The sequence below is a fragment of the Cibotium barometz genome, chromosome 59 (assembly GCF_041138505.1).
Source record: "Cibotium barometz isolate CiBa-2024 chromosome 59, ASM4113850v1, whole genome shotgun sequence".
Classification (NCBI taxonomy): Eukaryota; Viridiplantae; Streptophyta; class Polypodiopsida; order Cyatheales; family Cibotiaceae; genus Cibotium; species Cibotium barometz.
Window position 1 is genome coordinate 16514579 of NC_141104.1, and position 12193 is coordinate 16526771.

General features: G+C 38.9%; 1 protein-coding gene across 1 annotated transcript; it reads right to left on the reverse strand.

Moving 5' to 3' along the window:
• Positions 1-10425: 10425 nt before the first annotated feature.
• LOC147605535 (aspartyl protease family protein 2-like) lies at positions 10426-11856 on the reverse strand. Its single transcript, XM_086793619.1, has one exon. The coding sequence runs from the start codon at positions 11854-11856 to the stop codon at positions 10426-10428; it is 1431 nt and encodes a 476-aa protein (XP_086649745.1).
• Between the last annotated feature and the right edge of the window lie 337 nt (positions 11857-12193).

Genomic DNA, 12193 nt, shown 5'->3' on the forward strand with positions numbered 1-12193 from the left:
ACACACACACACAAACACACACACACATATATATACACACACACATACACACACACACACATAGATCAACCAACACACACACCCACACACATGCTTAAAATGAGGCACCACATGTTCTATCTTAATATCTCTCTCTCTCTCTCTCTCTCTCTCTTAAAATAAGGCACCACATGTTTTGTCTTTAAATCTCTCTCTCTCTCATAATGCGCATACTTTCTCTCTCCCTCTCTCTCTCTCTCTCTCTCTCACACACACACACACACACACACACACACACACAGCCTCTTTATGATAGGCAAAAGAGAGAGAGAAGGAGAGAAAGATAGAGAAACTAAGAGAGAGAGAGAGAGAGAGAGAGAGAGAGAGAGAGAGAGAAGCACATATAAAGACTGGTATGCTTGGTTATGCTTGGTAGCTATTGTAATTTACTTCTTAGCTCTCTCTCTCTATCTCTTTCTCAATATATATATATATATACACACACACACACACACACACACATATGTATATATATACACACATATACACACACACACACACACACACACACACAAAAACACACAGATCCACAAACACACACACACACATGCTTAAAAATGAGACACCACATGTTTTGGCTTAAAATCTCTCTCTATCTCATAATGCGCATACTTTCTCTCTCTCTCTCTCTCTCTCTCTCTCTCTCTCTCTCTCACACACACACACACACACACACAGCCTCTTATGATAGGCAAAAGAGAGAGAAAAGGAGAGAGAGAGAGAGTGAGAGAGTGAGATAGAGAAGCACATATAAAGACCGATATGCTTGGTTATGCTTGGTAGCTGTTGTAATTTACTTCTTAGCTCTCTCTCTCTATCTCTCTCTCAATACACACACACACACACACACACACATATGTATATATATACACACACACACAAACACACAGATCCATAAACACACACACACATGCTTAAAAATGAGGCACCACATGTTCTGTCTTAAAATCTCTCTCTCTCTCTCTCATAATGCACATACTCTCTCTCTCTCTCTCTCTCTCTCTCTCTCTCTCTCTCTCTCTCTCTCTCTCTCTCTCTCTCTCACACACACACACACACACACACACACACACAGCCTCTTATGATTAAGTTTAAGCCCTTAGTTTCAAAGAGAACTATGGTTGGGTGCTGGTCTTTTTTTTCTTGCTCGAAAAAATCTCGCTCATAATTTCTCGCTCAGAACATAGACGTACTCTTTTTAAAGTTTGTTTCAATATTTCATGAAGTGGGGATGTTGAAGTAGTCGTATGGATTTGTTTAGAGTTAGTAAATGAAGAAATTTCAAGACATCAATAGTAGTCATTTTATAAAGCATCTTTTACATCTAAATGGGTCGAGTTTGGCACATAGATCTTAGTACACAATGATATTTTAATTTACTATGGGTAGTTTGCTCTGGCTATAAACTTTAGCATGATATAATTTCCTATATGGAGATGCATCTGAGTTTGGCATTTTCTAATGCTTCCCAAAGATGGCCACGGGTGCCAAGGTATGTACCTCGGAGGGGGGGGGGCTCGGGGGGGTCACTATATGTAAAATATCCCTATCGCATGCGTTCAAGGCCTATATTTTAAATCCCTTATTTGTGAATTTTTTAATTTAAATAATATCCCCTTTTCTTTATGAATCTGTAAATATTTTTAAAATTTTTTTAAATCATACCCTTATGTAAATATATTTCTGTAAGTTTCATAAATTAAAATTATGCTTCTGTTGAACGCACGTGATATTCACATTTTTTTGTGAGTGACCCCCCCCCCCCCCCCCCCCCCCCCCCCCCCCGAGGGGGGGTGGGGAGGGGGGTTCACTCATAAATATGTAAGCATAGCGCATGGGTGCAATAAGAGGTATTTTTTAAATCCCCTTTTTACACATTTTTTACATACATAAGGGTACCATTTAAAGGGGGTATTTACATATTGAATAGAAAAAGGGTGTGTTTTATTCATGAAAAATTTACGAGTAAGGAGTTTTTAAATTAGGCCTTGAACGCATGTGATAAAGAGAGTTTACATATAGTGAAACCTCCGCACGTATGTACCATTTTGCTTAAAATGGGATTTTGGAAGGGAGGACAAGTTTCTTCTAGAATGGCTACAAAAGGAAAACTGAAGTTCATATAAAGGGGAAGAAACATAGTGTTCAAAGATTTCAGAGATTTCTCGGGGGTAAGGGTGGGAGTGGGGAGGTGAGGGGGCAGTCAAAAGAAATGGACATCATTTTTCATGTTAAAAAAAGCTCATTGGGACCCATATTTGGATGAGAATGCTTGTGTGTGTATTAGAACACGACTCATTCATGCATGCAAAAAAAAGAGTAACTTTTTCTAATTTTGGAAGAGCTTCTTTTTGGAATTATGTATGCTATTTTGAATTAGGAAAAAGAGAAGAAAAATCAAATTGTGTTAATTATAAACATGCCAAGTTAGAGAGAGAGAGAGAGAGAGAGAGAGAGATCATGGTTTTACCCTTCAAGAGTGGTGTGGTGGAACCTACAATCATTAAATGAGTAAGAAAGCAAAGGCTGCAATTGTAGTAATATGGTATTTTAGATCTATTTTTAATTTTAATTTATTTATTTAAACCTTCACATTTGTCAAAATTTATTTCATGGAGAGACATGAGTTTGTGTGGTTTATAGTGTTATGGCTTATGTTTTTAAAATCCTTAACTTACCAATATGGTATTTAATGTTGATAATCTTAATACCATATCAAGTTTTTTATGAGGTCGTTTGTCATCTACACAAAAAACTTGTGTGGATTACCCTTTAGTATGTACACCTTTGTTGTATAATAATTACCTTGGTAATAGATAACTCGTCTCCTTTTCACAAAACTAGGTACAACTAGGTATCAAAGGTGTATGTATTAAATGGGTGTATGTACACAACTCCATCTTCTTTAGACGCAACTAGGTACAACAAAGGTTTACATACTAAAGGGTAATCCACACAAGTGTTTTGTGTAGATGACAAATGACCTCATAAAAAACTTGACATGGTATTAACATCATCAACATTGGATACCATATTGGTAAGTTTAGGATTTTAAAAACATAAGCCATAACACTATTAATCACGATCTAAAATACCATATTACTACAATTGTAAATTATATTGGCTGAAGAGAACAATTGTTGTTCTAAACATTATATTCATTCCTTTGACTGCATTTGAAGGAGCCTAATATCGTTATGTCTTGTGTAGCTATTATTATGACCAAAATTGAAGGAGACTAATATAGAATTGTCTGTATGGCTATGTCTTGTGTAGCCAATATATTTGGGCACTCTCTGAACTTGAGAAAGTCTTTTTGTAGCATAACGAGTGCTATTGCTTTGATAGTGCAATCTAGTCTTTGTGCCTACTCAAGTGGTTACACTTCCAAAAGTTCTCAATGTCAATGCTCGACCAAAAATGCATCCTTAGAGCATGGTAGCTATGTCACACTATAAATATCCTTGCTAATTTCAACTCTCATAACATGCACTTTTATAAAGAAATGTACCAAGTGTGAGGAATTGTAAGCATTGATACAACCTACTATTACAAAATGTAGCACTGTGAATCTATCAACTTTTTATGGGAAAATTGGGGGAGAACACAACAAAATGCCACATGTATTAAGTTTAGTTGTATTACCCTTGAAGAAAAATAACTTGAGAAGATGAATTAGATACACAAATAAGATGATCTCTTTCATTGAATTTGCCAAAAGGCATGTACAAAAAGTTGGTCCTCTCGCCTACACATATAGTGAAATGTATTGCTCATCCATATCTATAATGCAAAACTAGAGAGTTCATAGGCTTGTATGCAAATAAAGAGTTCATAGGCTTGCATGCAAATAAAGAGGACGGCACATAAATGAAATGAATACTTCTCTCATCATCTCAAGAGAAGCATTCCGCCTTCTTCTTTTGTTTTTTCTTCTCCTCCTCCTTCTCTACATGCATACCTTATTTTTACTCCCCTTTCTATTCTTTATATACTTATTAAGAAGATGAAAAAAATACATAATACAAGTGGAGGGAGGGTAAAGCGATACTCTTGGACAAAAATAAAGACTACAAGTGGTGGGACTCAGTCAAGCCACACTCCTCGGCTCGTATACCCAATGTGTTGCATCATGATAGGCTTAGCCGTAGACAAAGTGTTGAATGGAAGCTCAATTTTTTTTAAAAAAATGTTATGCTACAATGCGACATACACATGCACACAAACTCTCTCTTTCTCTTTCTCTCTCTCACATACACATGCACACAAACTCAATCATTCTCTCTCTCTCTCTCTCTCTCTCTCTCTCTCTCACACACACACACACACTATTAGGACCTCAATGGAAGGCTTCTTGGATCCTTTTATTTGGCAATTTAAGGGAGTCAAACCTTTTCTCTTAAGAAGAAACGTTTTCTAATTAGAAGCTTCAAAACGGCTACTTTATTTGAATTTGAATTTTGGAGAAAAAATGGAATTTAAAATCTAGCGGATAAAACCATATCATGTAACATATCTATGGAAAGCTCTTGATGCGTAGATCATGGATCTGTAATCTCCGCTCAAATCGGAGCTTGTATGCAGAAGTTATGGAGGTCCGAAAATTGTAAAATTGCCCCCCCCCCATTTTTGGGGGAAAAAGTGCACCTTTTGACCACTCTTACACCTCTCTTAAAAACCCAACATTTCAGTCCACATGGAAACCCCCCATTTGGCTATTCCTTGATCACCTTGATTAGGCTGGGGCAAATTAAAGGGCCCAAGAAGACCCCATTCACTTCCTAATGCACACACACACACACACTTTGCCAAATCACCAAATAATGAACAATTACCTTGGATACTCTTAATATGTAATAGATAACTCGTCTTCTTTTCACACAACTAGGTAAAACTAGGATCAAATGTGTATGTATTAAATAGGTGTATGTGCACAACTCCATCTTATTTAGACACAACTAGGTACAACAAAGGTGTACATGCTAAAGGGTAATCTACACATTTTTTTGTGTAGATGACAAATGACCTCATAAAAAACTTGGCATGGTATTAAGATTATCAACATTAAATACCATATTGGTAAGTTTAGGATTTTAAAAACATAAGCCATAACACTATAAACCACACAAACTCATGTGTCTCCCCATGAAATAAATATTGACAAATGTGAAGGTTTAAATAAGTTAATTAAAGTTTATCCATTAAAAATAGATCTAAAATACCATATTAATACAATTGCAAATAGGTGGTTTCTAGAATCCAAAAGAGAGAATAAACTCATGCATGTCCACCCCACCTCCATGATGGATACTGCAGCCTTTGCTTCCTTACTCATTTAATTGTTGTAGGTTCCACCACACCACTCTTGAAGGGTAAAACCATAATCTCTCTCTCTCTCTCTCTCTCTCTCTCTCTCTCTAGCTTGGCATGTACATAATTAACATAATTTGATTTTTCTTCTCTTTTTCTAATACAAAATAGCATACATAATTTCAAAAAGAAGCTCTTCCAAAATTAGAAAAAGTTACTCTTTTCTTTGCATGCATGAATGAGTCGTGTTCTAATACACACACAAGCATTCTCATCTAAATATGGGTTCCCAATGAGCTTTTTTTAACATGAAAAATGATGTCCATTTCTTTTGATCGCCCCCTCACCTCCCCACCCCCACCCTCACCCCCGAGAAATCTCTGAAATCTTTGAACACTATGTTTCTTCCCCTTAATATGAACTTCAATTTTTCTTTTGTAGCCATTCTAGAAGAACCCCGTCCTCCCTTGCAAAATCCCGTTTTAAGCAAATGGTACATACCTGCGGGGGGTTCACTATATGTAAACTCTCTATATCACATGCGTTAAAGGCCTAAATAAAAAACCCATTATCTATAAATTTTTTATAAATAAAACACACCCTTTTTCTATTCAATCTGTAAATACCCCCTTTAAATGGTACCCTTATGTATGTAAAAAATGTGTAAAAAGGGGAATAAAAAAACCCCTTTTGTTGAACCCACGCGCTATGCATACGTATTTATAAGTGACGCCCCATATCCTGGCACTCGTGGCCATCTTCGGGCATTAGAAAATGCCAAACTCAGATGCATCCCCATATAGGAAATTATATCATGCTAAAGTTTATAGCCAGAGTAGACTACCGATAGTAAATTAAAACATCATTGCGTACTAACATCTATGTGCCAAACTAGACCCATTAGATGTAAAAAATGCTTTATAAAATGACTACTATTGATGTCTTGAAAATTCTTTATTTACTAACTCTAAACAAATCCATACGACTACCTCAACATCCCCACTTCATGAAATAATGAAACAAACTTTCCAAAAGTAACGAAATAACACGTATCGGTACATTACATTTCTAAAAGTGTCAATGGGGGATAGTAAACTTTTCTTTTTTCTTTTTAAATCCATAAAGAGCCTCATCCATGTTCTCATTATGTTGCAATTTCACTAAAATTTGAAAATGTTACAATCAAATAGCCTCATCTTTTCCAAATCATCAGATAATGAAGAATTACCTTGGACACTCTTAAGATGATATTACACAGTTCCATCTTCTTTGCACACAACTAATGTACTAAATAGGTGACCCACTAATTGGATTCAAGTATCCTCCACTTTGCCAAATCACCAAAAGGTGTATGTATTATATGGGTGTATGTACACAACTCCATCTTCTTTAGACACAACTAGGTACAACAAAGGTTTACATACTAAAGGGTAATCCACACAAGTGTTTTGTGTAGATGACAAATGACCTCATAAAAAACTTTACATGGTATTAACATTATCAACATTGGATACCATATTGGTAAATTTAGGATTTTAAAAACATAAGCCATAACACTATAAATCACGATCTAAAATACCATATTACTACAATTGCACATTATATTGACTGAAGAGAACAATTGTTGTTCCAAATATTATATTCATTCTTTTGACTGCATTTGAAGGAGCTTAATATGGTTATGTCTTGTGTAGCTATTATTATGACCAAATTGAAGGAGACTAATATAGAATTGTCTATATGGCTATGTCTTGTGTAGCCAATATATTTGGGCACTCTTTGAACCTAAGAAAGTCTTTTTGTGGCATAACCAGTGCTATTGCTTTAATAGTGCAATCTAGTCTTTGTGCCTACGCAAGTGGTTACACTTCCAAAGTGCTTTTTAAGAAGATGAAAAAATAAATAATACAAGTGGAGGGAGGGTCAAGCGATTCTCTTGGACAAAAATAAAGACTACAAGTGGTGGGACTCAGTCAAGCCACACTCTTCGGCTCATATACTCAACGTGTTGCATCATGATAGGCTTAGCCCCATAGACAAAGTGTTGAATAGAAGCTCAATGTTGAAAAAAAAAACATTATGCTGCGATGCCACATACACATGCACACAAACTCTCTCTTTCTCTTTCTCTCTCTCACATAGGGATTTCATTATGCTATGCTATGATGATGTTTGATGAAAATGTGTGAAGGAAGGTCTTATATAAGATTATCAAGTACACAAAAATAATGTGATGTTTGATAAAAATGTTGAAGGAAGGTCTTATATAAGCTTATCAAGTATACAAAAATAAAAAACTGTATATATAACATGATGTTTGATAAAAATGTATGTATGGCATAAAAAAGGAAGCCATATACAATATGTATGATATAGAAATTGATTCATGAAAAAAAGGGTACCATATACAAGAGGCATTCAAAAAGGTGAGCGACCAAAACCGAGGAAGGCCCAAAATGCGAGCAAAAAAAACTGAGTGAGAACCCCTACACCAATTCATTTTACCCATATACTCAATTTATGCAACACATGAAATGCCTTTCTTTCAACTTGAATTTTACTCACACGTAGATCGTATTATCCAGACACTTACAAAAAACTAAAAGTTTGTCCAACCATTTATATGACTAGCTAGAGATACAAAAAAGCTTTATACACACATGTCTACTTCAAGATATATATGCTCATGACTTTGAGCATTCATCATCCACATAGATGCATTGTCTCCCCTTCCTTTCCCTTATAGTAGCATCAAATCTCTTGCTATGAGCCATTTTATCTGCCATATCTTTAGCACGGAAGAACGCTACAAGAAATGGGGACAATGGGAAGATGGGAAAATGAGTTACTTCAATCAACATTTCACATGACAAAGAATGCAACAAACCATTATAACTTGCAAAATGACATCTAAACTACAATTCATCTACTAGTATGTATTTGATACAACACAATGAAAAAAACATGACTATATAACCAAAGCCACCATGTCCATAAAATAAACCTGAAAAAGGTTGAGTATCAAATGAATAGAGTGTCGTCAATGTTTGTGGAGGCTCACTAGTCATCGTGTGGGTTGTCAAAAACCAACACTTTATAATCATCACCACCTGTGACCTCCCTCACTTCCTCCACACATGCCTTCTTGGCACTAGCTACTCGCACAAGAGACTAAACCATGGCATCAAGTATGGTGTCATCATCATTAAAAGATAAGCATGGGCGAGATTAAAGAAAGCAGGATTTGTGAGGGAGATGAAGAACTTGTTGCAAGTGCCAGATTCGATTATGCTATGCTGCCACCAAGCCATGAAAGACCAGCATCCATGGATGGAAAGCTTGTGAAGTGGAGAAGCAAATTGAACAAGAAATTCATTGAAAGAATGAATAGAGCAAAGAAAATGGTGGTGGAGGTGGTATGAGAGAGTGTTGTTGTGGCTAGGAAAACCCATATGTTTTTCTTGAAGATAGAAGGCTCTACTTTGCGAGGGTTGACTGAGTTCCCTTGATGTTCTTGTGAGGACTTCATAGAGTGGGATGCAAGTAAATTGGCTTACATGCCATGTAAACACCTGCACTATGTGTTTATTAACGTCTTGGGACTTGATGGAGTGGTACATAATTTCATCCACCAGGCAGCTCTATCGAAGTTGGAGTTATCACAGGCATTACTTCCAAGAAATGGATAGTGTCATATATGTGACTTGCAAAATACTACCTTACATACTATGCTTCAGTAGCTTTACCATACGTATCTTTTTTTGTGTTTAGATAGCTGAAGTGTTTTTAATATATTAAAAAATAGTTTCCTTGCGTGGTTTAGCTAGATCAGTCTTCCTAGGATGTTCAGTATTGGTTTTTCCTTTCCCTATCAAAAATGTATTATGGGTTATCATGTTCTTGATTGTCATCTTGAAAATTTAAGTACACAATACTCATAGCACAATCTTCGAATTAACAAGTTATTTTTAACATTTTTTTATAGTTTGCATTTCAATTTCCAATGGTTGCAGCAGCTGGCGGTTTGTGGGCATGATCTCTTCATTATTGCTACTAGCGATGGGGCTGCGATGAGCGAATTGTGCTGCTTGGTTTGTGTTGATCGTGTTCTTAATGTTGGTCATAATGGAAGGCATCGAACACGCGTAGGCGTTCATCAATGCAAGTACTCAAATGACATTTTTAATATGTTTCTCTCAAATGTGAGTCCAAAGGAATTTTTGTCACGAGAAATAAAAAATATCTATGGTTTTCTTTTTGTCGTCCTCTTTTGAAATCGAGAGCTATAATTTTTTTCGAATAGGAGAGTGAATAGAGTGAATATATATATATATATATATATATATATATATATATATATATATATATATATCGTGACCATTCATGTATAGCTATTGCAAAGCATGCATGATACTATTTAAAAAGTCACGTGCACTTACAGTATCATCATTTATAAGGAAACGTGACCATGGTTAAGAAATCATGTTGAGCTACAAGGCTGAGTTGTACAATGGTGGCTTGAGATCGAGGCATGAATCGTGCTAACATGGTCTAAGTATGGATACTATGTGGGCATATTATGGATTAATAAGGTAAATTTAGTATGCATACTATAGCTTTATCCATACACTTGATGGCATGACTGATGACCGTGGTATCGTCACATGTTCGTTAAGTAACGGGTGTTGATATGAAGGGGGTATCGAGGGAGGATAGGCTAGACTTGACTTGACTGAAACGCCATTCCCTTTTGGATCTTGTTGTTAATAAACCACATTCTTTCATGTTTCAAAAGCCAAACTTGCATTGAAATAACTGACATGGTAGTGAGAGGAGGAGCATGAATAGATTTCAACTCTCTTTTTAATTTTAGAAAAATGTTAGATCACTAAATTATACGTCCATTCACACATCATGGTCCATTCACATCAGCTTTATATAAGATCTTTTCGTTTAATTTTGAGAATGAGCTGAACCATAGAAATGACATTTTTGATTTAAAGGGGAAATACATTGCAGGAAACGTGAAAAGATGTCTCCAAAATGAAAGATCACTTATAGGTCCATGAGTATTAATTAGCATTGATCGGCCATGAAGCCGAGCTTGGAGGCCCGAGTGTTGAATGAGAGGCGGAAGCCTTGCTGCTGGATGTTGCCGAGAATGGAGAAGGGTTGGTCTTGAGAATTGGGAGCAAACGCAAGGCACACTTTCTTGGAGGTTCCCGACCGGTCGATGGACGCAAGGACATTCGAGGGAGGCAAGTGAAGGTCGGCACCCTCGCCTTCAAAGTGGAGGACGACACTCGGTACACTGCTTGGGAGGTGAGCTGAAGGGTGGTCGACGTCAAAGCAAGTGTCGAAGATGGCAAACGCATCGGCGGGGCGAAGGCCGGCGGTAGTGGCTGCAGCGGCCTTGCGGAATGCAGAGCGAAAAAGTGCGTAAGCTGTGGAAGGGAGGCGCGTGACAGAGGTGCCAGAGTCAACTATGACGCCTCCGTTGCCTGTTTGGTCGTCAAGTTGAAACAAGGAAGTAGGGATGGGAAGGCGAGCCCCTGCGACGCTGATACCGGTGAGGGAGACGTAGTAGAAGCTCTGGAAGCCCGGGTTAGCGTTGCGGACGAGCGGGGTGTACAGAATCTTGGCGTCTTTTGGAGCGGGTGGCGTGGGGCCGCCGAAGGTGAGTGTGGAGGTTGTGGAGGCGAACATCGGAGGGAGGCAGTAGGAGAAGGTGCTCTGGCCGAGGCCCACACGGGCGTGCAGCTGAGATGGGAAGGACAGCTGGCCGGAGCCCAAGCCTAGCAATCCAGCGGACCCTACGAAGTCCCCCTCGTTACGGTGGCCGCAGCCGAAGACCATGTTGGGAAGGCTGCCGCCGTCACCTAATCGGCCGAGGGTGACGGTGTCGGTGACCAGGTTGCCGAAGGTGGAGGAGCCGTCGCCATACGTCACCTCGTATTCGCAGTCCGTGTTGCCAGTTAGGCCACAGCGGTTGCCGTTGCATAGTGGCGAGTGGCACGAGACGTTGCGTAAGGTGGACGAGGTGGCTGGGTCGAAGACGGGCTGGTCGATCTGCGAGTAGCATGACTCGCAAGGTGCGCATTGGATCCAGGAGAGGTCGCTGCCCGTGTCGATGACCATGTAGAAGTCCCTGCGAGTACTTCGGTTTCCGCCCACGCCCAACCTGGCGAAGTATTCTCCACTGCCGGCGAGCTTATACCCAGACACAACGGGCGCCGCACCAGTCCCAGCAGCCGTCACTCGTGTCACATCCCTGGCCAGCCTTTCTAGCCAAACATCCCGCTCTGTGGCGCTGTCTCTCCTGAACGGGGAGGCTGGAGAGTCTCTGTGCAAAATGTGCGCTGTGTGTACGACGCCAGCGTGATGATGATGACGGCGGCGAGTGGCAGAGACCGGCTGCACTGCTAAAAACGCAGACGCCAATACTGCAACCAGTAGGGCGAGCAGACGCACGCAGGCTGATGTGGGCGTTCTATGTTTACTAGCCATTTGTTCTTTAGATCGAATGGATCAACGTACGTCTGGGCCACCCCTTTAATAGGCTGGAAAGGCGGTCGCTCGGCCGACGGCCAAGTTACATTCAATTTCGAAATAGTGAGAGCCTTAGTTGACTTACTACCCTTCTTAATCCCTTTTTCCTATTCTTAGTCCTATCTTTTTTATGCATTTTTGTTGCCAACTCTAGTTCGTCTTAGTTGTTTCTTAATCCCTTTTTGCTATTCCCATTCGGTTTTTTTCTTCTCAACTCTAGTTGACTTACTACCCTTCTTAATCCCTTTTCCCTACTCCTAGTCCTTTTTTTGTTAATACATTTTGTTGTCAGCCC